This window comes from Pseudopodoces humilis, chromosome 18 (assembly GCF_049639895.1).
Source record: "Pseudopodoces humilis isolate 2021_Gansu_Grassland_sample_001 chromosome 18, ASM4963989v1, whole genome shotgun sequence".
Taxonomy (NCBI): domain Eukaryota; kingdom Metazoa; phylum Chordata; class Aves; order Passeriformes; family Paridae; genus Pseudopodoces; species Pseudopodoces humilis.
Window position 1 is genome coordinate 10,260,981 of NC_142217.1, and position 26,927 is coordinate 10,287,907.

The 26,927-nt window shown below is 41.7% G+C and overlaps 3 protein-coding genes across 8 annotated transcripts in view; 2 read left to right on the forward strand and 1 right to left on the reverse strand.

Annotated features, from left to right (window-relative positions):
• Window positions 1–733: 733 nt before the first annotated feature.
• Window positions 734–6,619, reverse strand: GDE1 (glycerophosphodiester phosphodiesterase 1). Its single transcript, XM_005522925.3, has 6 exons — window positions 6,287–6,619; window positions 4,861–5,036; window positions 3,773–3,878; window positions 2,980–3,072; window positions 2,164–2,375; window positions 734–1,757 (listed from the first exon to the last, which is right to left on the reverse strand). Exons 1-6 carry the CDS (start codon window positions 6,539–6,541, stop codon window positions 1,610–1,612), a joined length of 990 nt encoding a protein of 329 aa, XP_005522982.3. The 5' UTR covers window positions 6,542–6,619; the 3' UTR covers window positions 734–1,609.
• A 93-nt stretch (window positions 6,620–6,712) lies between these two features.
• CCP110 (centriolar coiled-coil protein 110) lies at window positions 6,713–24,821 on the forward strand. Of its 6 annotated transcripts, none has more exons than XM_088064326.1 (16): window positions 6,713–6,773; window positions 7,309–7,557; window positions 9,551–9,707; window positions 10,662–10,790; window positions 11,752–13,402; window positions 14,067–14,191; window positions 14,330–14,513; window positions 15,193–15,329; window positions 15,662–15,778; window positions 16,034–16,135; window positions 16,410–16,526; window positions 16,686–16,765; window positions 17,343–17,405; window positions 18,333–18,392; window positions 18,939–19,021; window positions 22,558–24,821. In XM_088064326.1, exons 3-16 carry the CDS (start codon window positions 9,561–9,563, stop codon window positions 22,608–22,610), a joined length of 3,048 nt encoding a protein of 1,015 aa, XP_087920452.1. In that variant the 5' UTR covers window positions 6,713–6,773; window positions 7,309–7,557; window positions 9,551–9,560; the 3' UTR covers window positions 22,611–24,821. The 6 variants fall into 6 exon arrangements, with proteins under 6 accessions (XP_087920452.1, XP_087920453.1, XP_014108261.2 ...); XM_088064327.1 differs by lacking the exon at window positions 6,713–6,773 and adding an exon at window positions 7,023–7,230 and having other exon boundaries at window positions 7,333–7,557; XM_014252786.2 differs by lacking the exon at window positions 6,713–6,773 and having other exon boundaries at window positions 7,186–7,557.
• Window positions 24,822–24,963: 142 nt separating this feature from the next.
• Window positions 24,964–26,927, forward strand: part of VPS35L (VPS35 endosomal protein sorting factor like) — a 46,175-nt gene continuing 44,211 nt past the window's right edge. The window contains exon 1 of the mRNA XM_005522927.3: window positions 24,964–24,985. Within this exon, the coding sequence (XP_005522984.1) occupies window positions 24,969–24,985 (17 nt within the window). The 5' untranslated portion in view covers window positions 24,964–24,968. The remainder of the gene's footprint in view (window positions 24,986–26,927) is intronic.

Sequence of the window (26,927 nt, forward strand, 5' to 3'; positions counted from 1 at the left end):
ACCATGATAATTTTTTGTTTTGTTTAGCTCATTTTCTATTAGTGTCTGCTTTTTTCCTCCCTTGTTGCTCTGGAATGAGGCACATCCTGTTGCCCATAATTTAGGCTAAAGACAACCCAAACCCAGCCACCACAGGCACATAAGAAAGGACAAACTACACAGTGCAAGAGCAGAGATTCAATTTTATTGTTTCCCTGCACGTACAGCTGTGGAGTCTGGCTGTGGGCATTGGACATGGACCCGGTGTTTGCAGTGAGGATGGTGACTTAGCAGTGCCAGAAATTCAGCAGCAACAACAGCTGGACCTTTGGAGCAAGGGCCATTTGCCACAAAGTCATTTGCCCTTCAGTGGGGAGCCCCTGCTGGGCTCAGCAGTAACAGCAGAGGCCACAGGAGTCAGGAAGGGGCAGGGCAGCATCTGGACATAAACCTACACATTCTGTAGGATGTGCACCGGGAGGCTGAGATTGGTGCTTCTGCAGTGCTGGGGGATGAGTGAACAAACGGAAGAGGCTTTTTCTCATCCTGACAGGGAAAAGCACCTCCTTTGGGCTTCCGTGTGCTTGGATGGAGCTCAGGATACAAATAAAAAAATCCATCCCCCCTGGCAGGTCCTAGCATGTGAATCTGTGATATTCCACAAGTTCGGATTTACCCTATTTGGGACAGTTGCACTAATTTTGACATTTTCTATCACTGCCCTTCTGCACAGCTGATAAATAACACTTCCCCATGAATTCTCAGAGGTTTGTTTATTGTGACTGCAGACTCTTTGGAGTTCAAGTTAAATCTGGATTACAGTTTCCATACCCCTCCGAGTGCCCTTCAATCATGCAACCAAAGGCAAACTAAAAAGACATTTCAGCTCCATTTGTTCTACTGCTTATCAGCACTCAATATACAGCTTTCTCTTAAAAATAAATACATTCATGTGCTGTGTTGTTTCTTTATTAGAAGAAACAATTTCCTGTCCCCCCCTTGGTTCTCTTAAAAGGTCTGGAAGATAAGAAGCTACTCAAGTTTTATCTGTTAATTCTCATAACATTCACATCACACATTGGCTTCTTTCTCATCAGGATTCAGCACAGCCATCTTTACATGCAGGGCAGGGAAATACACTCACCTATTTTGGCACCATTATACCCTTATTTCCAGTTTCTGATTTAAGTGCAGTAATGTAAATCATTTTAAGGTGCTACAAATCAACCTCAAATTAGCATACACTTGTAGAACATGCTGTTAAAATTACTAACATCAAGTTACGATTTGAAATTTTGACACCAAAATTGTTAATATAAATTTAGAACCAAAATTTAAACAAGGCCAAGGAAGAGCCAGAGAATTATAAAGCAACCTGCACAGACAAGGTATGACCCAACTGTGTTGTCAATTTGATTTTTTCACATTACAGTGCTTTCCTCAGACTGTGTGTGGCTGTGCCACAGCTTTGGCCAGTGCACCAGAGGGTTCCTGCATTGAAGATGTGACCACAGGCAGAAGCCAACTGCTGCTCTGCCCTTCCCAGAGCTCTCCTCTGCAGTCCATCAGCACTGCTGGATGCCCTCATGGCTGCAGACCTGCCCCAGGAGGGCAGTGTGGTCAGGCTGGGTCAGTAGTGAGGGTCACAGTCCTCCACCAAGCTGTCGGTGATGTAGCTGCAGTCAAGGACACTTTCGTAGTAGCTTTTCTCTGCAAATGTGTTCACTGTCCAGGCAACCACTCGAATTCCTCTGGAAGACCAGTGCCTCACATAGTCCCTGCAAGGAATAGAGACACCCTGAGAGGAGCCTGACACTACACAGAGTTAAGGCAGACAGTGAGGCTACATGTGAGTTTTGGTCTTGCATCAGCATCACATCAAGGAACAAGTGTGTCACCTTCTGCAACATCTTTTTGTGTTTTCTTACTGTAAACAGGTAAAAGCAACTTTGAAAAGAAAAACTTTTTCTGTTTGAGATTAAATGTAGGCTCTAACAGAGGTAAAAATTCAGATTAAAAAGAGAGAAGTTTAAAATCATAAAACAGTGCAAAGTAAAGAAAGTATCAAGACACCTTATCCAACACTAAATGGAACATTTTGATGAGCACATACTGTGATAACTCCACCCTATATACTAACAGAAGAAAATATCTCCTGATATATGAGAAAACCTTAGTACTTACTGAGAAACAAAATTTTTCTGTATGAGGAAAGCTGAAACCCCACACAATCGCCACAAGAAACTGTGTAGGCTCCAGTCCAGAATGACATCCATCACCATAAACAAGAAATGCTTCCAGAAGGAATTGAATCGGGGTGTCCCATCTCCCAGGTGACTCAGCTGCCAGGGCCTGTGTGTCAGTGCTGTCACAACATTTCTGTCAGCTTGTCTCATCTGGAGGACCAAGGAGAAAAGACTAATTCATCCAAAAGCCCAGCCGCATTAAATACAATTTTTGAGAGAACAAGTCCTAACTTGCACTTACAAGTCTACCAGAATCCTTCTGCCCTTCCCCTCCAGATCCTTTTGTAACTCTTTTAGAAAGATGTTTATGATATTTCATAGTTTGTTTTTTTTTCCCAAATCACACTGAATAAGCACCAGCTCTTATGTTAAAGAAATTACATAGCAGTCATGCAATGTAAACAATGGAAAAAAAATGAAGTAAGTAGACTTGGCAGAAAGAGTTTTAGGAGTAATCTAGAATAAGAAGTTTATTTAGAAGATACTTTGCACACAGATATCTGGCCAGACACCAACTAGAAGAGCAATCACATCTGTCTACCCTGCTTTCAGAAGGGAGGGAATTGCTGTAGATTCCTATTTGCATCTAATGAGTAGAGTGATCTAATAAGATTATGCATTATGCTTCATTTGTTTTTAAATGCCTTAGGAATTTGAACAGCCCAAAAGTAACCTGGAACTGGGAGTTTAATACCATATTGAAATTCCTAGACAGGACTAAAAAAATAAAAAATAAACTTTAAGGAAGCATCACCTTATAAACAACATCTGGCATGAAAGAACAGACTATGCTGCTGTTATACAACTGTGGAAATTCCTGGTAGAGTTGTTTCAGGGCATCGACTGCCTGCAATTAGAGACACACAGAGATGTTATACATACACTCATATTTAATTTACACTGCAAAGTTGTTTTAGAACAATCTTTAAAACACTTCCCTGCTGTGTTGCAAGATTGAAATAGAAAGGGAAAAGAACAGCATCTTGTTTACAGCATTAACACAGAAATGACATTTTGTTTTTTTGCAGAAGAATTTCTGTTCATTACTCTATTTACAAAAATGAGTGTGATTCCCAGTGTTTGAAATACCCTTAAATATGTTGTAGATATAATTTTTTTAGTACTACCTAGGCTTTAGTTCAAGAGGAAAATTATTTATTCCTGTATTTTGCTAGGCTAAAGAAAAAAAATTACTCTAATTTATATAAAATGTTAGTGATGGATCATTTGCATTTGCCTTCAGTAATGCAAACTATAAATCCCTCGTTGGAGGCTGAAGATGAGGTTCTGACTCCCCTCAGCAGAGCAGGGAATTTTCGCTCTGTTTCACAGCAGTGCTGTGAGCTGAGTGCAGCACTTGCACAAGCCCTGTGCCAATTTTAACTTGCAGCTTCCCAGGACAGCTTTGGGTGTCACAAGCAGCAGACCTGGACTCCCTCACATTAAAGAAGGGACCGTACCACAGGGACCAGTTTGAGATCAACACAACAGCAGGGCAGAAACCCAAAGAAGGGTGAGGGGAGGTGTCATGCTGCAGTGAGCAGTACCTGATTTGCATGGCCTTTGACATCAAAGTAGATCGTAAGATTGTGATGCATAGACTCCACAACAGCTTCTCTCAGAGTTGGTACCTTTTCGTCTTGGAATTGGCTCCTGTAGAAACGGAGAACTCACTGGAATGCAGACACCATACATGTGCACACATGGGGCTGCACACACGGCTGATTCAAACACAGTTTACTGCTGCACTGATACTGGAGGTAGGATCCAGTGCTCACTGGCCCTGTGTCCCACCCCAAAACACCAACCCCAGCTCTTCACCTCCTTCCCCAACTCCCAAAAACAAGCTTTCAGTCCCAACTGCTGCCTTCCTCCTGCTCTTAATGCACTCCCCAGCCGAGCCAGAAATGCAGGTCCTGGTAGAACAGGCAAGACAAGCTGAGGATTCAGCAGATTCAGCTTCACCCATCAATAAATCATTCCTGATGGGGTGACAGTTCATTCCTTCCTGACAGTGAACAGCAGCTGCTCAGCAGTCACTGCCTGTGGGAATTCCTGCTGCATGGCCCAGGTCACCTTTCCAGTGAGACAGGGAAGATACTCCTTGTGCCATACACCATAGGTAGCACGTCTGCAGCTCTGGAATTCCCTAATGCAGTGTCTCAGGAGCACATTAATGTATAAAAATATTTACCCCTGCATACCCCTAGGAAGGACCTAATCAGCCATTAGAGTCACAGTGAGCCCACCCAAAATCTGTCTAGCTCCTCTTCAACAGTATAAACCTGATGTATACAAAACACAATCAGTCAAGAAATATATCTTAATAAAATTAATCTTAGAAGTAAGTCCTCTAGCCAATTCTGACAGATCATGAAGATCCCAGTACCTTTAGTGTCCTGCAGTCAATTCAGGACAAGCTTATGTAGAGATTGACCTGTTTCACTGTTCCTAATGTACTGTTGGGTAGGGAGATAGACCCCCATATGCCTCTGAAGTCAAATTAGAAGTAGCATATAGGACTAAGTTTTAAATTAAAAAAAAAATTCATCAGTGATAGATCAAATCAATAATTCTGTTCATCAATAATCATTTTTCCTCTGTTGAAAGTGTAATTTCAGAATAGTTCATTTACCGTAGCCTGTGTTTTGCAGATGGATTAAGCTTCCTGATTTCCTCAAAAGTCAGATCCCGCAGTCTCCCAGCCCCATCAGTTGTCCTTTCGACTGTGTCATCGTGCATGAGAATGGGGACACCATCTGCACTAAATTCAAGATCCAGCTCCACACCCGTTGCTCCATTCTCAGCTGCCTTAAAAAAATTTTTAAAAATCACATACAGAACAGAAGAGACAGCTTTATGGATTTGACACAGGTACAGTTATAATTATCTTGTATTTTGGTAAAAGGTAACAAAATATTAATGTACTTTTCAGTAGTCTTCATCTGCAGAACAAAGCAGGTTTCATCCAAGTATTTTTAGAGCATTCATAGATCAACTGAACCATCTATTTTACAGCTGAAACCACAAAGATTCTGCCTGAGTCTTGTGATTGGAACTGTTTCAGGATAAAAATGCAGAAAAGAATCCTGCTCTCTCCTTATGATGTAACAACCCTGGAGGCCTTAAGTTATTTTATTTTCTAAAAGACAAGAGAAGCAAATGCCTACAGTTTACATAACCTACACTTTAACACTTAGTCAACACTCTTCACCACGTGTGTACCAAGCAGTAGATAGATGTAGGCAAATCCCTGCTCCTCTCTGAGCAATGCCTTTATCAGAGAGCAAGAAGCAGCCAGTCCAACTTAGAATATTTCATACACCCTGTTTCTGCCCTGGGTCTTTCCCAAGAACTCTTCAGAAAAACACTTGAGTGAAGTGCTAACACCAATTGCTCTGAAGGACAAATGCCCTCCTGGGAAAAGGGACAATGCACCAGAAAGACAAAAACCGGGTATGGACTAGAGGTTACCTACAGGCATCTGCTATGTAAGGATCGTGCAGCTTCAGAATTTATCAGGACTAAGAGTCTTGTCTCACGCAAAGGTCAGAGATCCTCAGAGCAGCAATGTCTCAACCTCACAGAAACACTACATTCCAGAGACTGGGACTGTGAACCCTGTTGTGCCTTGATGCCTTGCAGATTTGGCAGCAGTAAGTCATGGCAGGGCTGCACACATTGAAGATCTGGTACCAGATTTTCCCCTAACTGTGGATTCTCATCACAGATCTTCAAGGTTTAAAAAACCAACCTGTTAGTGAGTTGCTATCCGCTCTCCGTGTGCTATTGTTACATCAACAAAATACAGTATTTCATTAGCGCAGAAATATTCATCAGCACCAAGGCTATAACAGCTCCCACAAGATACAGATCTGATCAGAAGTTCCCTTCGGGATGAAGGATAAACCACCCACACAGCTTCCAGCAGCTATCGGAAGAACAGCCGGAGTTACTCACGGTGAGAAAGGCTTGGTGCCGGAAGGGCGGATTATCAGACACAACCCACCAGGCCCCCCAGGCTGAGCCTGTGTCCCGCCAGCCCCGGGGCCTGTGCTGACCTGTCGGATGGCCGCCAGAGTGTTCTCGGGCGCGTCGTGCGCTCCGCCGCGGTGCGCGATGCGGGCGGCGGCGCCGCGGGGCCGCAGGACGCGCTGCGCGCTCTGGGGCGCCGCGGGCTCCAGGGCCAGGAGGTGCAGCGCCAGGTAGAGCCCGGCCGGCAGCAGGCAGGCCAGGGCAGGGCTGCGGCTCAGCGCCAGTGCCAGCGCCATTAGCGCCGTCAGGGAGCTCAGCAGGCTCTCCCCGTGGCACAGCATGGCGGGGCCGGGGCCGGGGCCGGGGTCACAGTCAGTGTCAGGCCGGGGTCACAGTCGATGTCAGGCCGGAACCGCGGCCGCCGCCTCTCCTCAGGCCAAGCGTGACGGCGGCGCCATTATCCAGCCAATCAGCACTCGGCTGTAACCGCAGCAGCCAATCAGCGCCCGCAGCGTCGGTCCCGCGCCCGCCGGCCGCGGTAAGGGCGGGCCCGGGCCCCGAGCACCTCCTCAGGTAATGCCGGGAGAGGCACCGCGGGAAACACGGGCTGTTCCTGTTAAAATATGGGGCACCGCGGGAAACACGGGCTGTTCCTGTTAAAATATGGGGCACCGCGGGAAACACGGGCTGTTCCTGTTAAAATATGGGGCACCGCGGGAAACACGGGCTGTTCCTGTTAAAATATGGGGCACCGCGGGAAACACGGGCTGTTCCTGCTAAAATATGGGGCACCGCGGGAAACGCGGGCTGTTCCTGTTAAAATATGGGGCACCGCGGGAAACACGGGCTGTTCCTGCTAAAACACGGGGCACTGAGCGAAACAGGGTCTGATAGAACATGGTGCGGATAAAAGTAAATGGTGTTAATGGAAGGAAAGCTAGCGCTGTCCAGGGAGTGGCAGAACACCCGTGTGTATGGAGAGTGTCGAGGGCTTTCTGCAGCTGCCTGTGCCAGCTAGCTAATTATAAACGTAACATCCGTAGTGATTATTTTCCAGCTAATTGCTGGGTTTGTTAGATAAACTTTATATATTGTATGTTTTATGTAGTTGACTGCAGTTGTACCTGCCCAGGAGCCGTGGGAGGAGCAGGCCGTGCCTCCTGGCCGGACACAGGCGGCTGCTGCTGGACAGGAGCGCGGCTCTGGGCACCTGACACCTGCGTCAACATCCGCGGAGAATCCAGGGGGATGAGCAACGAGGCACTAAAACAACCGGTTAAGTGAAGGCTGGAGAAACTGGGCTTGTTTAGTCTAGAAGTGGAATATCAAAGCAAAGGAACTAGCAGTTTGTGTTAACGTAAGTGGGGGTTTTTACCCTATTTTTGGTGTCTGTGGGAAGGATGGGACCAACTGACTTTCCAGTGAGATGCTCTGACCAACAAGAGGTAGACAGGCATGAGGTGATCTTCTGAACTGTTGGGGTGGGGGGTTTTGTGTGTTTTCTTGTTGGTTTTTTTTGGTTTTTTTCAAATTGCTGAGATGACCACTTGTCACAGAGTGTCCCAGCTGGTTCTGAGCATCTCATGTACTCTGTCGGTGGTTTTGTGTTTCTGTCAGGTGTAGCTGAAGAAAAATCAGAGATATATATGGAGGAGCACAACAAATAATAGACTGTTTAATTAGATGTCTAACATATTTTAAAAGTCTTTTTATAAACAACAGCATTTGTTAAGATCAAAGATAAAGATTTAAAAAAAACCCCCAAAACCTCAATGGTCATTGAAGAGGTAACAGATGACAAAGTTGTTTTTTTAAACAAGAATGACAGCTTTAACAGCCCTAACCACTGGGAATTAGATGCTCCCATATATTTAAATTAATTATGCCTGGGCTAAGTGCTGGCAAACAAGTGTGGATTTTCCTTCCACCTGACCTGCCTGACAGGTGAGTGTTACCTGCTCCCGGACTGGCTGGACCGGCAGCTGGCTGCCGCCCGGGCAGGAGGGATAAGGTGTCTGGTGATGCCCTCCTGGATGCTGTTTTCACAGAGCATGGGAACAGGTGCGCATGCTTATCTTATCACAGCGTGCTCGCTGAAACTAATACCAGCGGCGGCACATTGGTGGTCCTGACTACACAAGGACTGCATATCCGTGTGATATCTGCTAACAGGGGAACTTGTCTGGGAGAACTACGGATAGAAATTGCTGGAAATCGGAGCACTGGGGTGGCGCTCCATCCCCTCTCATCTCGCTGAGCTGGGGCTGCCTTTGCTGGGTGCTCGCCAGGCACGGCAGAGCTGTCCCGCGGTTGTGTGCAGAGACGGTGCCGGGCCACCGCAAGCGTCTGTCCGTAGCTCCGGGCAGCGGCGCGGGGCGGGGCGGGGCGGGGCTGCGCGGGGCGGGGCGGGGCGGGGCTGCGCGGGGCGGGGCTGCGCGGGGCGGGGCGGGGCTGCGCGGGGCGCGTTGGGGCCCGTAGTGCGGCGGCCCGGCCGTTGTGGCGGCGGTTGCCGGGGAGCGTTGGGGCAGCGCCGCGCCGAGCCCCGCGCCCCGCGCAGGTACCGAGCCGTTGGGCGGCGCCCGGGGCCGTGCCGAGCGCTGGGGCTCGTGGGGAGAGCGCCGGAGCCCAGCGGGAGGCGATGCATCGGCCTCGGCCTGGGGCGGTCACGATGCCCCGGAGCGGGCGGGCAGGAATCGGCCGAAGCGGCGTGCGAGGGAACAAAGCGTTGTCAGGCCTTGCCAGGCGGTGCAGGGATCGCTCCGGTGCCGACCGGCAGTGACAGATATTTCCGATATTTGGGCGCTTTTAAGGAGACAAGGCTGCAATTTATTTTTTTTGTTGTGTAAGTGTTGGCGTCTGTTCATGCAGGGATGTATCGAGACAGAGGCTCACGGGAGTGAGACACAATTTCCTCTCAGCCCCCTAAACATGTAAAGGCTTTTTGTTTTTTTTTTAATCCAATAGAGCTGCAATTTTGTTTGGGCTGTTTTTTGGTTTTTTTTTTTTTTAACAGTTGATCGAATCTGTCTCGTTGTGCAAGATCTCAAAGATTTAGCCTTTGATGGAAATTTTCTATAGCAGGTGCAGTTTTGTAAATCCTGATTATCTCAATGGTTGCTTTCTTCTCTGTCTACTTCTGATCATAATTTTTTCTCATATATACGGATTCTCCTTTAATGGGGAACATAGAGTTTTGCAGGCTTTGTTAATGATAGGAAGAAGAGAAAGTTAATTCAGTTTTCCAGTGTAGAATTTGCATCCCAAAATACAGTGACACAATTAATGGTGATGTTGTTTTCCTGTCAAGGTCTTGGAAGTACATGGAAGAGTGATGTTATTATTCTTTGCAGCTTAGATAATATGAAGATGGAGGACTATGAAATATTCTGTAGGAAGCATCTTTCCAGAATCCAAGAAGAGGCAATAAAAGGAGAAACCTCTTTGACTGCTCAGAACAAAAATATCTCCTTCATTCAATTCTATGGCATCCCTGTGCTTTCCCCTCTGGTAAGGCCTTTTTTATTCCTTTTCTTCCCTGTTGTGCTGTGTTATTGGCACTGGCTTTAACGTGCACATGTAATGGTTATGATTCTACTGAAGGTGTCTGTGTGAGCAGCATCTGACCTGCTGCTTAGTGTATTCTAAGCATTCCTAGCCTTAATCTTACAAAGTAAGGGTTTCTCCCCCTCATACTGACTACATTTCATTTAATTTTTCAGAAGTTATCTTCCTAAGGGGAGCACAAATGTTGATGGTTTTCAATAATGTTACTGCTGGGCTTCTTGTAAAATTGTATTGACATTTCAAATATTGAACATGTGAATTAGTTTAATGGTCTAAAAAAAAAAATGAGAATAAGAAATACTGAGATAGTTAAAAAGCTTTTATGGAGATTTTTTTGCATGCGTTTGCATCTTTCTCTAATTTATTCCACAGGCTCATTAATTATGTTTAAGTCATTATGTGCTAATGCAAACAGACCTAAGCTGAAGATTGTTGGTAGTTCCTGCAATACTGCAGCTGACTTCCTTGTTTCAGTGATGGGAAGAAATGGGAGAGATTCTCTAACCATGTCCAAAAATCACGATGCAGACATAAATTGTGAATATATTGTCATATTCTTTATTTATAAATGCATAGATATTGTAAGGGTTTCTAGAAAAAATGTCTGAGTCCTGTGTCAGATTGATACTGTAGTGTGTAATGCTCATGGAAAAGTTAATAAATGTTTTTTTAAATTGACGTTCATTTGCATGGGTGCCAAGAAGGCATTTTGTGTAGTTTCCCTTAAAAAATTGGTTGAGAAGAAGCTGGCATTTGAAATGTGCACAAAATCTCAGGTGATTTCTTTTCTTCTAATTGTTTTGTTCTGTTGATTTTCTTTTGAATTTATTTCTCTAATTCTTCATTGAAATTTACATTTAGTGTTATAAACCATCTTCCTCACACTCTGTTTTGCAGCTTAGCCTTGAAAAGAAAAAGGAAATACAGCAGTATAAGGAGAAAGCACTGGACCTAGAGACCAGGAAACGGGAGTCCCGGAAAAAAACTTTATTGAATCGTGTTCAGGAGATTGTAGAAAATGTCCAGGTAGTTTTTAGTCCAAAGCTTCCTCATAGATTTATAGAAAATCACAGCTTATAGTCATATTGAGAAAGTGTTAAGTATTCCCCAATATAAACATGAAATGAATAGCAGCTAACTCTCCAGAATCAGAATTTGCTAGTATTTCATGCTGTGTTCTGATAATTGATTATTTACTGATACTTATTGTATCTTGTTACTCATTGTAGTGCACAGGACTTGCATTTCACAGCTTCTCTTGCTATAGACAAGAGCTCACTGCTTCTTTTGTAAGAGTGTTGGAAACGGCTAGATTGTTAAAAGTGAACAACTCCCTGTGTTAGAGCTGCTTTATTTGCAAGCTTATAGCTTAATCATAAAATAATCTATATTAACCTTTATGATTACAGAATTAAAATTACCTTCATGACAACTTGAAATTCTGTTGTGTGCTTTAAAATTTAACTGCAACTATTTTTTTTCTTTGCTGCTTCAATGATGAATTTAATAGTTTTTAATTTAAAAGACTACTAAAAACATCTAATCAAGGAGTTTTTGTATGTCTCTGGGACAGCTGTAATACAGCCTTTAGATTAAACTGTTGCTTAAACATTTAATACTGAGTTTGTTGAGTTACCAAGGGGCCAAACAACACTTTGTAGTTTGCATTGTTTACTGAGTGCATGTGGCAACAGTCAGCTGGCTTGGGGTTTGACCAGCAGACCAGGAAAGTGTGTTCAATACAAAAATAATGTAAGTTTGGGGTTTTTTTTTCCAAATGTGTTCTTTTAATGACAGAGACACAGCACGTAGGATAATTGTAGTGTGAAAATCTTTTTAAACAAATGTTGAGTGGAAGTAACATGTAATTCTCACTTAAATAAATTTGGTTTTTAAACTTTTTTTTAAGTTCAAGTGAAGTTTGCAAGAATCTGAGATTCTGAGATTTCATTGAAAATCTGTCATTTTTTAAAATTTTAATTTGCAGATGAAGAAAGGACCCAGCATGACTGATGTGAACACATCGGAGGCTGAGAGTTCTTGCCCTGATTTGGATTCAAAGGCTTTGACTGACTTCACAGCTGTATCAGATACCAGTTCAGCATGTTCTCCTGAAAAGCATGGTTCCATGAACCTGGAAAAGACACCAGAACTTAGACCATCAGATACTGCAGGGCAAACGACATCAAATGTGACAGAAGTAGTTAAAGCACCAGAAGAAAATGTTTCTTCAAAGCCAAGTAAGAGTCGCTTCTCGGAAGCCATGCCGTATCCGAAGGTTGCATCTCCTGACAAGGTGTGTAACAAGCTCCCATCTCATACTCTGCAGAAGCAGGAGGGACGAGTGGGGTCACCATCAGATGAGGATGTCCAAGATCCATGTGTAATGAGTCTTCAGAATCTGATAAAGAAGTCTAGGGAGTACATAGAGAAAGAGCAAAGCAAGCGTACCTCAAAAAGCAATTCAAAGAGGAGTACGAATGAAAGTCATTCGGATAAAGAAAATGATGGTGTTAAAACAACCGAGTCTGTGAAAGACAGGGCAAAGTTTACAGGAAGAAGTTGCACTGCTCAGACACTTGATAAACCCAGTCTTAATAAATCAAATACCCTTCTCCAAGGTGCCTCTACTCATACAAATAACACAAATATGTCCACTTTATCCAGTTTTTCTAAAGTGGACATACCTATGAGAGTTGGAACACCTCCTTTGGTGGATTCAGATTCAGATGAGGAAAAAGAATTGAAAAAGAATTCTGTGTTTGAGCGTGACAATAGCATTGTGAGGAGCCTCACAGGCTCTTATGCCAAATTACCAAGCCCAGAGCCAAGCATGAGCCCTAAAATGCACCGACGGCGCCCCAGACCTTTATCCATGGGACACATCATTATAAACAACCCTGTGAATGCTTATGAGTTAAGTCCTAAAGGCAAGGGTAGAGCAATGGATTTAATCATGCAAGATATTGCAGATAAAAACAATGTATCTGAATCGGTGCCAAAGTTCATGGTGGACTTCACTACGGTTTGCCCTGGCAGAGTTCCTGCTGTCAGCCGGAGTTCTTCAGGCCCTTGTGATGGGTTGGGGGCTGGCAAACCAAATCGCCATTCCTTCGGGTACTTTGAAAGCAGAGGAACAGTGTCGGCTACGGTGGAAGGACAGTTGGTGATGGACAACAGAGGGCCATTTAAAGTAGAGAGCAGTACTAGTATGGCACCTCCAAAAGTGAATGAGCCCTTTGGCAGCAGTCAGTCTGCAGTGGCACACAAGATCCTGGCTGTGAATGAAATGAAACCATCTACTTTGCCAGAAAACACAAAATGTAATTCTCCAGTGGAACTCAATAAATCTTACGATGTGGAAAATCCATCTCCACTACTAATGCAGAGCAAGAATGTGCGACAGCAGATGGATAATACTCCAAATGTTTCCCCAGCAAATGAGCAGTTCCCAGAAAATTTTGAGAAGGTAAAACGTAGACTTGATTTGGACACTGACAACTGCCAAAAAGAAAGCAGTTCCTGTGTTCTAGGAGTTGGAATGGAAGAACAAGAGAAGCAGTGGCTGCAAGAACAGAAATATCCTGTGGGATCAGTTTACATTACCAAGAATGCAGTCCTTGAAAATATGGCAAAAGGTAAAAGATTTCCTGTCCTTGAGGGTTACTTCTCAGTTTATAAATCTTTAAGAAAAAACCCCAGTGATCATTAGTCATTGGTGTTTCTTTTAAGAAGCTGTATTTCTCTAATTTAGTTTGAATTCACAAATACTGATTTCCCATTTCAATCTAGAAGTTGGAATTTAGTTTTACTAAGAAAGTTTTTTTTTATGCCATGCGATCTTTATAAATAAGACTACTAAAAGAAAGGATAGCCCATATAAATGAAAAGAAAACAATATAGGTATTTTCTTCAAATTCAAGACTGTGTTACTTCTGCGTGTGTCTCTACTAAATGAGGCTGAAGTGACACAAATAATGTTAATTCACTCCAGCAAGTATAACAATTCTTAGAGCTGTGTTTTCCATGTCCCTACTTTAATTCAGGCTTTTGGTGTTACTGCTGTTCCATTCACAAGTTCAGTTCACAAATATGAATGTGCAAATATTTTGAAGGACTAGTAAATGATGGGGTTCTGTGTAATACATAATGGGAACTTGATACCAAGGAAACTGGATATCAAAGACATGTTTTTTACTTTTTACTGATGATGCAAATTACCTCCAATAAAGGATGGATGTCTCTGGCAAAGATCATATAGAAGGAACTCAATATTTGATTCTTTGTTATGTATTTTCTCAGAAGATATTTTAAAAAATAAAATGCTGGCCTTTGAAGAAATGAGAAAGAGACTTGAAGAACAGCATGCACAACAACTGTCGATTCTGATAGCTGAACAAGAGAGAGAACAGGAGAAATTACAGAAGGTAAGGTCGACAGGAAACATTCTAAGCAAAGATTTTGCATTGTATGGGAAGTTAGGGGAAGCAGTTGGGTTTAAATGTATATTCTGTTGCTTTGCAGAGTTAGAAAAATAGTCTCATGGTTGAATCTTCCTTTTGTAGGAACTGGAAGAGCAGGAGAGGAAGTTGAAAGGAAAGAAGGTTACTACAACGGAAATAGAAATTTCCAAAGTGAATATTAACAGTAGGATGGAGTTGGAGTGGAGGAAAAAAAGTGAAAGTGGCTTGCTGGAAAGTGTGCAGTCTCAGCTGGAGACAGTCCATAACACAAACTCCACCAGCATTGGTAAAACTGGGAGGGAAGAATATAGATTAAGTGTTGTGATATAATTTGTTCTACAGTCCTTGACTGGACCATCCCCACTGTGTGAATAAGTGCAGGGTTCCTGCCCTAGGGCTGCTGAGGGTACACAGAAGGCTGCTGCCCTAAGCTGGGGACAGCATTTATGAAACGAAGTCTGCATCTTTGTGTCGCTGGCATTTAGCACAGGTTCAGCCATCCTTGAACAGTTCCGTGTACTGCATTTGTTATGTAACTGTTTTAGGGCACATCCAAGGAAAACAAGCTAAGAATAACCTCCTTTGATCAAGGATGAGGATGTGGATTTGCATCGTGTCTCAGAAGGATTATCCTCGTGCCATGTAGCTGCACAGCACTGGGCCAGGTGGTCACATTTGTGTGGAAAGTTTGGAGAGGCTTTGCCAAGGGTTCCTAACTGCAAGGCAGTACAGCTATAGCTGATGGAACACCTCTCACCACTTCCCGAACATTATTAAATGTTTTGTTCTGTCTTCTATTTAGCAAATTTTGCATGAAAATCAATCAGAAATATTCAGCTTGCTTCTTGCCTTTAATTGACCTTGTAGACAAAGCTGTGACCCCCAAGCGGAGTGTATCCACAGACACAGGCATTACTTCATTGGCAGAAGTGTGTGTTGAACTGTGTGTTCTGTTTTCTGTGCAGGTTTTGCTCATACAACACCCAGCACCTATTCTTCAACAAGTGAAACTTCATTCTATCTCTGGGGACCATCAGGTAGTGGAGTTATAAAAACCTCAGTATGCAGGCCAAGTAATAGGATCAAAACTAGGTGGACTCAGGTAAGGGGAAAAAGAAGATTTAATTTTATCTTAAAAGGTCCTGATGTTTTTGTAAGGCACTGGTAACAGAAAATTTTAATATCTGTTCCTGTATCAACTTTGATTACATAAGAGAACTGTGTAGGTTAATTTTCTTACTCATAGATGCAAAATAATCATACAGCAATATATTGTTTCTGTCAAATTATGGTGGGTACTTTGAACCCAGTCAAAGCTTTATCAACAGCTTATTTCTTACTTGAAAACTTATGTCACTTGATGGATGTTATTTGATAAATAATTCATAGTTCTTGCTTTCTTTATAAAAAGTCTTGAATTTGTTTTTTTTTAAGGTTTTCAGTCCAGAGATCCAAATGAAGTTCGACAAGATCACTGCAGTGGCAAAGGGATTCCTCACCCGTAGACTCCTGCAGACAGAAAAACTGAAGCATCTTAAGCAAACTGTAAAAGTAAGATCAGCTTTTTTGTAATAGGCAGCTTCTCCTGTTTGTTTTTGTTCCTGCCTTCCACTGACAGATGAAATCCTGCATTTTCTACTCTCAGATTTTGGGGCTGCACATGAACATGTTTGACTGTTGCACTGCTTAGTGTCATATGATCCAAGTCAAACAAAGAATCTGTTTGCTGTGTGTACTGTTTGTAATGATTGCTTTGTTCTGCAGGGTTATGCCTGGTGCTTACTCTTATTTTCCCATCTTTCCCAGGATACTCTGGAGTTCATAAAAACTTTTCAGTCTGAAGCCCCATTGAAAAGAGGAAATGTGTCAGCACAAGATGCATCCCTTCATGAAAGAGTAATGGCTCAGGTGACACAATTTAAACCCTTTTTTTTTTTCTTTCCTAGCTATTCTGCTTTTGTAACATAAATTTATAAAACCTTGAGAGTGGCTTTGTTTAGAGTAAAATGTTTAAAGAAGAGAGGATTCTGGTTTTTTTTGCTTGACACAAAATTATTTGATTTTAAAAATTGGTTTTCAAAATGAAGTTTTTGTTTAGATTGAAAGCAAAAAATGCTTGATGTTCAAAACCACGGGCATGTAAACTTGAATATTTTATTAACGTTTTAATGATTCTTTCCAGCTACGAGCTGCTCTGTATGACATCCATGACATCTTTTTCACAATGGAGGCATCGGAGAGAATGAATATTCTGCGTCATGATCGTGAAGTTCGTAAAGAGAAGATGCTCAGGCAAATGGTGTGTTATACTCCAGGGAATGTAAACTGTTTCAGGACTTTAAGTACTGAGTAATTTCACATTCAAGAGATTCTTCCTCACCATGTACAATGTTTCTTAAATCTAAATTTTTAATTATGCTTTTGTAGATAACTTTCTTCGGTATTCTCTTTTTTTTAGGATAAAGTAAAGAGCCCAAGAGAACGAGTGCCACTTTCAACAGCTACACAGAAATCTCTGGACAGGAAAAAGTTCATGAAGTATGTGTAGCTCTCCCTTGGGTTGGGAGGGTTGATGGAAGGGGTTCAAGAGAAGGAGTAGGGGGCATAGGAAATAGTCAGGAGAAGTTTATGGAATAGATTTCTTTTCAAACTGACATCTCTGCCAGGATGAATGAGTAAAAAGCTTTCCAGATGTGTGGTGTCTTGCTAATTGTATTTTGCTCTTACTTCTAAGAGACTCCTTGTTTGTAAGGAGGAAAAATGTTGGTTCTAAGTTGTGCATTTACACTATAATAGATGCTTAGTTTGTGTTTGATTTTGCAAACTGTAAGAAGTGCCCCAAGTGATTTTATTTATGTAAAGTGCTCAGCAGTAGACACACTTGATAGAGTATCTCTGGCAAAGTTTTTCTGGGGAATGGTAGCAGGCATTAACTTGCAACGCTGTGGACAGTTGCTACACTTGCTTCTGAATAAAGAAGTGATGATCTGTAGGATTGCTCTAGCAGTATTACATGTAGGTGTAGTTCCTCTTGTAGGCTTTCTGAGTGTTTCTATTCAAGACCTGGATGATGATTTGCTAATTGAAATATGTTTCAATAATTTTGTTTCTCTAGGGCTTCTGAAATGGGAATACCAAGTAAAAAAGTAATCATCAAACAAAAAGCTCCTGAAAATCGGTGGGTGATAGTTACTTGTACTAAAATGCTGTTAAGAAACTGTCTTACAGTGATGGATTCTGTGATCTGTACTGTTGGTTTGCCATCGATCATCTCAATTCCTGCTACTATGATCATGAAAATTAATGAAATCTGATTTACCATGGCTCAAGAAAAGGGTTTATTAGCTCATTATATGTTAGGAAACATATGTTTTCTTTAGAGTCAGTTCTGAAATTTTATCTTCAGAGGTTATGTATTTATGACTTTAAGTCTTGGTGCTCAGATTTAAGGTTTTCTCTAAGATGCACTATTAAGCTTCAGTTTGGCACTACTACTTTTCCTAATACCCTTTACTTTGCAGTGGAATTATTGATAATGCTTATCTATAGGAAGCTGTCAGAAAAGAAGCGGCTTTCTGTTGTGAGGAAAGTTTTGTTCCTTGACTGTGTGATTGCTCAGGTCACAGAAGTTACAGTGTTCAGTACATGTTGTTCATGCAGACAACAGTTGCTCTCTTATGAGGCCTGTCTGCACATGTATCTCATATTAAAAATCAGATACCTGGCATCCCTTAAAAACAGTTTTTATCCCATGTTTACCCAAAAGCCTTGAAGATGTGCTGTCTACTCATACAGTTCAGCCTTCAAGGACTACTGTAAGCAATTCAGCCTTCTTTACCATGTGTTCTCATCAATGACTGGGAACCCAGGGCACTATTGAGAGACATCTGTTTGTGTGCTTTTTTGTTTCTTTGTTTTAAATAGTGGAAGTAGTACTCCTATTCTGGAATTTTAATTCCAGACACTTTGCCTACATGTAATTTGCATTACAAAACATGTTAACCTTTCTGAAATTTGTTAGGTGAAACATGATGCATAATTTGGTATTTCTTGATACTTTCAGTTTTTAAGGGGAAAAAGCACTAATAAAGATTTGTTTTAACAGCATACTTCAACCAAACCAAGGACAGAATGCCCCAGTTCATAGACTGCTTTGCAGACAAGGGTAAGAGCACAGCATGTTTCTAGTCTAAAGATGAAACTAAATACAAATTGCAAGAACAGTGATTGATGAATAATGTTTACACATAATTGTTGTTCAGAGTAAAAATAATTGCTTCTCTCAGTATTTTGAGAGAATGATGAAGCTTTGTTTTACCTTACACTGCAGGAAAATATTCATTGTTGTCATCCTCTTGTGTATTGTCTCCATTTACACTGTTCCAACATTTCTATTTGTAACATTCATTCCATGAAGCTTTGCTTCCACTTAATGAAATATGTATATTTTTATATGTAGACTGTAATGCCATAGTATATAAACAAAATCAGTTTCTTGAATAGAGGTTTTCAATCTATTCATGGGGAGAAGTTCTCCTACTGAATGTAAGCCATAATATCAGTAGGAATTGTACAGGTGCTCAGGATGAGGCTCTGTGGGACATTGTAAAAATGTTTTCATGCCAAACACATTTTGATAGTGTCTGTATTTTTGTATACAGCCTTTCAACTTTGCTTCAAGTGACTTATTAACTCTTTTATATTTAATTAGAACCCCTAAGGCCCCAGAGAATGGGGTTGGGCAAAATAGAAGGAAGGCCTCAGGGAGCAGAGTGTCTAACAAGTCTGTTTCAGGTGTGTAGAAAATTGGTGCTCGGATCTTATAGTAAATAAGCTACTAGTATCTAGAAAAAATTAATTGGCAATATATTGTTTTCCTCTCCTTGTGTACCCGCTTTGCTATGCCTTAAGTCTATCCTATCTCTTTAGACAAACCTGCGCTGGTAACTGAACCATTCACTTTCAGATTCTATAAACATAATATATAGAATGTGCTGCACAGCTCATTTGCTTTCACTCACCAGATGCCCTGTCATAAAAAAGATTGCCAGATATATTCACTGGAACTGTTGAAAAATTGATTGTAGTCAAAATACAATTGGATTAGAATCTTCATATAATTTGGTTCTTAGTTCTATACACACATCTTCAGCATGGAGTGTATTGAAAGGACAGGAAGGACAGTTTCAGACTCTCAGTGGGTGTTCACTTATCATACAGTCATAAAATTATATATATATATATATCTATTATATATATATATATATTCCTGTAGCATCTTACAGCATGTTTGAGTCTTTATGACCCAAGTTTAAAAGTGGAGTATTTCTGTGCTACCATATAGAGATTACTGATTGGTTACCTTTTATATATAAGGTTTGATAATAGTTCTGAACCTCTAATAAATTACTATGAATGATCTTACACAATTTTAATTTTTTTAATTAGATTTTAAATTTCTTAGGTACCAAACCTAGATTTATCAGAAGGTAAAGTGATTGATAGGTTTTAAAACTATTTAAGATCTTAATTACACTTTGCTCTCAGGAGACAGAAAAGAGACAACAAAACAATGAAAACCTGTGACAGTTACAGTATTACAGAGGTTGTAAAAGAGTAGTAGTAGTGTTTGGGTGGTGTCAAGGTCAGGTTTGGCAGTGATTTGAGGTTTGGATACCGTCCTCAAATTCATGTCATTCACACCGAGCTGGTAATGAACCACAGTGGTGTTTACATTGTGTCTGGCACCAATTAAGCATTCAACACTCTTCTGTGTTGGCAGTGTGTGCTGCTCTGCTAAGGAAGTTCTGGGTTCATCTTAGTCATAATTGCCAAACTTGTGACAGGTCATTCTTGGCAATGAAAAAAATCTTTTGGGATATCTCCAAATTTCTCTTTGCCTTGTTGCTATTTGTCAAATATATGGAAAGTCACTGAATGCCTTCTGCAGTGGCCTTCTCAAAACTTCAGGCAGATGTTGCTAACCAGTTGTATGCTGGTTAGTTCTGGTTGCTCAGTGTGACCTCATGTAGAGCTTGGACATCACACATGTTCCTGTGGTGCAATACCAACACTACTGTGTGCTCCTTCAGAAATAGGTTAGACTTCTTGTACTAAATTAATAGAAATGCATTCTGAAATTATTACATGGGCATGAAAGAAACAATCTGCATAATTTTGCAATAATGAGCGAGCTTAATTTAAATAGAATATAGTTTCCTTTATATACAGATGAAATGTGAATAGTGAAAAGTCTGGCACTATGTTAAACAGGGTGTTGATTTAATTTCTTGTCTTCGTTCATTCCTGACTACCAATTAAATTGTGCTTATTAGAGGGACAAAAAAGGAAGGAGGGCTAGTAAGATACAGCTATTATAAATACATTCAACTTTATATGAGACAAACCCTCAGAAGAAAATGATAACATACTTATCCAACTTTTTAAAATTTTGTTCTCCCGACTGTTGTTTTAAATTCTACCTGCAAAGTGCTTTGTAGCTTTAATACCACTCAGACTGATAGTTATCTTTTTCTCGCAAGAAGACATTGTGTTTAGGAATCTAGTGGCAATCCTAAACTTAGTTTTTCTTGGTTTTCACTCCTTCAATCCAACGTTCTGTCCTTAAGAGAAAAGTACAGATTCCTAAATCAGTATTTTTTAAAGTTTAATTAGTTTAAATCAGACCAAGATGTTCCGTCAATAGCCTGCAAGCGGGGCCAGGCAGGGCATTTAATGAGGGCTGATTGTGTTAGACAGAAGGTGGTTGAGATGAGGTTGCTCCTACAATACCTCTTCATCTCCTCTGCCCAGTTTCCTTTCCTGTGGAAAGGAAATTAGAAGCAGGAGGCACACAGAATATCTGGGGGGGTGGCAGCACTTGGCTGAGCCAAGGGCACAGCTTGCCCATGTGAGATTGTGGGGGCTGTGGAGTTTGTTGGCTTTCAGGCCAGCGCTTCAGGAAGCCTCAGACCTGGTGTGTGTGTAAGTAGCAGGTCTGTCCTTTGTCCCAGGAGAGAGGCCTCATGTGATTGCCCCTTGCCACTAGGAAAGGATGGGTGATTAATTGTTTTCAGAAGTGTCACTGTTTGTTTGAATTTGCCTTCTGCAAGTCCTTAGTCTAGGTTGCTGTGGGATTTTTGCACACATTACTGTAATATGCTATTACTTGTGTGAGATTTTTTTATATAATTTGGAGGGCCCTTGAGAGGTGAGTTAAGGGGTAGTGTTAATCACTAAAAGCACCATGTCAGCCTGGTTGTCTGTTCTGCAAGATCCCAGGTGATCTGAGGAGCACAGCACTGGGGAGGGCTGGGCCAGTGGGAATGCCTTTTGTTAGTGGGAGCCTCTTGGGATATGAGGGCTCTGGGCATTCCCAAAGCTGCTTTGACCTGTGCTAATCGTAGCCACAAGACTCGTATAAGTAACCACTGCAGCTCTGACTGAGTAACTGAAGACCCCAAAAAGGACTGGAACTTCCTTTGTCACATTCATTTACTGCCTGGTAGTCATTTCTTTTCCATGGCTGTCTTCCATTCCCACTGCTCTGCACCTGGTGGTATGATTGTCACTGCTTTGTGTAAATGTTTGCTCACACTGCTGCACTTTCTTGATAACTGCTTGAACCTAAAGAATGCTGAGTTGTGCTGCTTCTTAGCAGCCTGCAGTGCTGAACCCTCATTACTGGAAGATACTTGTGCTATGCATAGTATAATGTGGATTTTTAAATGTATGTATGTATATACTTGTTCCCTCTGGAAAGACTTATTTGTTTCTTTCTGTATTATTTTTTTACTTAAGCATCCTTACTTTTATACTCTGCCTGATGATTTTCATCCTGCACTTCTGATTCTGGTTGCCTTATTGACATATGGGAGCCTACAGCTGTCTCTTGTTTTAATTAATCTGACAAAAGGAAAGAGTTGTCTTAAGTATTCAACTTGTAAAATATTTTCTAATTGATAATTTGTTTAAAAGTAATACATGGCAATTTTAACAGCCATTTCATCTATTTTGATTATGTGATAGTTCTTTTAAAAATTTTTGAATTGTGGTTGTAGTTGTTTTAGAATAGCAGAGAAAAGAAGATAGAATAGTTATTGAGTAAAACAATACCATGAAATGCCATTACTTTTAAACCTATAGGTAGTTTTCATAAGGCTTTTGGGGTGTGGCATTATGAAAATTCATTTTAAAAGTAGTCACTGAATGCATAATATTGCTTTAAAAAAAAATTGTCCTCATTTTTTTCAGCTATTTTTGTTGGATAATCCTGTTTCAAAAACCATTACTATTAATAGTAATATGGTGATGTTTCTACTTATTTTTAGGAGCATATGCAGGAAGAACCCAAAGAAAGAAGCAAAATGTTGTGATAATTTAAGAAGACAACATTCACTGGGATAAAATGTCTGTGTTTTAATGATGGCATTCTCAGCACTGATTTTTAATATTGCATTTTCTTTACATATATGTATATTTAGACATTATAAACCTACTTTGTCATTTTCAGATGACACATTAACACAATCGTATTGAAGCTGCTTTGAAGCTCTAATGCTTGTGGGAAAATTGCATGTTAGAACTTGTGTACAGACAAGTATTAATATATAAAAGATTCATAATCTTGTTTATTTAAAGACTACCACAGGGCAACATGAAGGTCATTTGTGACTTTTTCACACTTTCTAATTCTAGTGTCTGTCATGCTTTTTGCATTACATAAATTGCAATTTCTGTGTATAAGTGCCACCATAAGTAAGTCATGGGTATTTAGTTTCATACCATAAAGTTAAAGCACTTACTGTGAAAAAAAAAAAACCCAAACTTAATTTAAACAAAAGTGAGCTTTCAAGTCAGTAAATTTGTCAGGAGCTGTTTTGAATGTACTTTCCTTAGGAATGAGATTGGTTCAATTTCAGTACTAAAGGCCTTGTACCAAATGTTTTGCATTTCTGCTGAGCTGGACAGACGTGGTCCAGATTCACTCCTGGGCTGATGGACACATACTTACACTGACCAAAAATGTGCATTTATATGTGTGGTAGATCAAACCACTCTACTGAAAGAGCCCTGGGTTTTTATTGCCCTGCTGTCTACTGCATTTTCTTATGGAAACAACATCTGTCTGATATGGAGATGTGTATGTTCTACAGAAACTCCAGAAGGTAAGATTTTAACTGTTTTACCATTTCAGACTTTAAAATAGTTACTTCAGTCTGTAATAGTAATTCAGATATGTTACATTTAATTGATGACAGTTGCCGTTTTTCTGAGCAGTTTATCTTCTGCTGTGATCTAACAGGCCCTTGTACTGAACTCATGATTTCTGCAGGTGGGGAGCCCCTACCAAATCCCAACACTTAAATATTTATGGATATCTAACGTTAAAAGATCATGGTTGTGATTTTTCTTAGTCTTCCAACTGATGAATATTATCCACCAGCTTGAGGAGAGCATACTTCTCCACCTTCTTTTAATGAACTTGAGACATGATATTAACAAAGTTCTAGAGGGAAAAGCTCAGCTGTATAATTTTTGCAGTGGAGAACTGACTGTCAGAATGTAAATTAAGTTATATTTTGTTACTTTCCCAGTGTCAATACAATACAACGCACTAAACTTTGGAGGCTTTGTAATGTGTTGATAAGAATGTAAGAGAAAAAACATGAACTGAAAAGTTCATTGTGGTAAATAGCATGAAAGAGGATCATTAATAATGGGATGAGGACAGTACCTTCATGGGCAGTGATGAGTGGATTGGCTTGACTGTGGCACCAGCCTGTGGCTTTTATCTGCTACCGAGTCTGTCCTCTGCAGCACTTGATGCTGTTCAGAACAGGTGTTTTATACCAGGCACAAAGTTACCCAAATCCCATGCTTGGAAAATGCAAAAACACTGCCCAAGCACCTTGAAGAGAGACGCTGCTCGGTTTGTTTGAAAGTCTGGGACTGTGGCCTCCCCTAATGGTGTAAGTATGAGTTAACAGCAGTGGAAGACCTGCCTCCTTCATACAAATGCTGTGGTGCTTTAAAATCTCAGTTGTAATACAGAAGGTGCTCGAGGCAAGTTGCCTGCTCACCCGATGGGCATCAAAGCTGTGTTTTAGTTCCCAGCTTCCCTCAGGAGTGGAAAACATCTCAAGAGAGGAGGAATTTACAGTGACAAGAGCAACCTCTGTCACAGATGATGAAAGGTGCTGTTGATATAGCAGCATTAAAGATTGATGTTTTTAATGGATGTTTTATGTGCTGTATTTATTATTAGCATAGGCAATATGTTGATGCACAGATAGGTTTAGTGTGTTAGTAGAAATGAATGTTTCCCTTCTCTTAGGGTTTCACATCTAAACCTCTTGTTCTTCAAGCATGTTTCCAGTGTGTAATAAAGCATTATAGCACAAGGGTTTGTTTTTTTTTTTTTAACTTTCATGAGGCCTTTTTCTTGACAAGTGCCAGAATTTGGTTTTGTACTTGCTGTTTTGTATTTATACATATTTATCTTTTTATTTCGTGTGGAATTGTGGTACCATTACAGAAGTCTATTTATTTTTGTACTTTGTTTCATTTTCACCAGTCTCGCTTTTTACTTAAAGCATTCTGCACAATAAACTCTAAATCTTTAACAAGAAGCGCCTTTCTGTGCTGTTGGCGGAGCTTTGCGTTGTCCGCGCTGAGGGCGGGCCGGGAGCTGCCGGCGGAAGGGGCGGCCGGCGCGCGCTGTCATGTGACGGGGCGCAAGATGGCGGCGTTCCCCTGGTGAGGCGGCGGCGGGCTCTGGGGGGCTGAGGCGGGCTCTGGGGGGCTGAGGCGGGGGTGGCCACCGATGTGCCAGAGGGGAGAGTGCGGGGCCTCTCCGCCCGCGGGGCTCGGGGCAGTTCGGACAGTTCAGGGGACTGGGGGACGCCTGTGAATGGCGGGGGCAGCGGGGGCGCTGGGTGCCGTGGGACCGCTGCCCGGCGTACTGGCTGAGAAACCCGAGGGTACCGATGACATAACACCCCGGCTTTACACTGAGCTGCGCGGGTGCCGGGCCGGCACAGCTTTGCTGCGGGACGGAGCTGCAGCTGTGAGCCGGGTGGGACGCGACGGCCTCCCGCTATCGCCGCTGAGATAAGCAGGAGCTCCCCGAGCGCCGCCGGCTCTCCCCGGTGTGTTGTCATGGAGGTCTGCTCGCTCGGTGTCCTGCTCGGTGTCCTGCTCGGTGTCCTGCTCGGTGTCTGCTCGGTGTCCTGCTCGGTGTCTGCTCGGTGTCTGCTCGGTGTCTGCTCGGAGCGAAGGGCTGGAGCGCTCCGCCCGCCACCCCCGGCGGGGTCACTGCGGGCCCGCTGTCCCGCCCGCTCGCAGCTCGCCGGTGGAGATGAAGTCTCGTGCTGTGTATTTACCGATATTAGCATAGTTTAATCTCTGTTAGTTGTCTTTCACAGGCTCTTTAGAAGTAGACAGGGGCTACAGGCAGAGGTAGAGTCAGCTTCTAGCAACTTGCTTTTACAGGAAAATGTGTACATCTCAGGAGGCTACACTGCGTAGGACATGGAATTGCTCAGTCTAGTATTTGGTAAAGGAAGGATAAAAGAAGCACTCGTTCTCTAACAGACAAAAGCAGTAGCAAAATAAAGCAGAGCAGCAGAGACGCTGAAAAACTGATTTTTACGTAGTACAGCAATGAGCTAACAGCCTAATATATAGGTCTAGTAACTGATGTAGAAGTGGCCATGGGGAAATAACCAGACCTTTACTCAGAGTAAGATGTTTTCCATCATGCTGTTTCTAATGAAGAAGATATTTTCATGCTATGGGGTTTAGCAGAACACTGGCTATTTTTAAGCAGTATTAATGCTAAAAAGCTGTTCTGTGGATTTATTGTCTGCATAGTCATCAGTCTACATATGAGGAAAAAAATAGCACCTGTTGATGCTGAAGAGTTGTGTTAACATAATGTTCAAATTAAGCAAATTTAAAAATTTAAACTAATTTGGTAAAGTAGTAAAAAGTATATAAAATAAAGTGTAGGGCTACAATGCATTTTTATAATAGCTATGCATAAATTTCTGGAGAAATTGTTTTTATGGTTAATACTCAGATAATGATAGGTACAGTCACTATGGGATATGCCTCATTGTATTACCAATACCAATATATATGTAGTGTTGTTCCGTTTTATATGCCTGGCTCCTTTGCTGTGAGCTTTTTGAAATGCTTCCTTTAGGATAAGCACTGTCTCTGGGAGAGTGCTGTGTGCCTGAAAGCAGTCCCAGGAAAAAAGACGTTTTATCAGAAGGAGAGAAAAAGGTTGGTAGGCTGGCAGGTGTTAAGGGTGCCGAGTGGTGGCAATTGCAGTGGTGCTCATGTGTGGAAAAGATTGAAACCCACTGTTAAAAGAGCGCCTGAAGCAAGGATGTAATCATGCAGGATGCACAGAGTTGAAATCCCAGCTTGGCCAGAGTCTTATTTTTATTTCCTCTCAAAAGTTGGCTGCACTGCTGTGGCCAAGAAAGGAGTGCTTAATCTCCTTTCCCTGCAGAGTAAGCAGAACGTAATGCCGGAGCAATCTTGATCTCATCTTCTGTATTAGCTCTGTTACAAGCTGTCTTATCACTTGAATAGCCACATTGTAAAAATGTACTTTTTAAAGACTTCTTTGCAGAGTTTACAGCTCTTGTTCACTCCCACGTGTGTATTATTACCATGTGCACTTGCC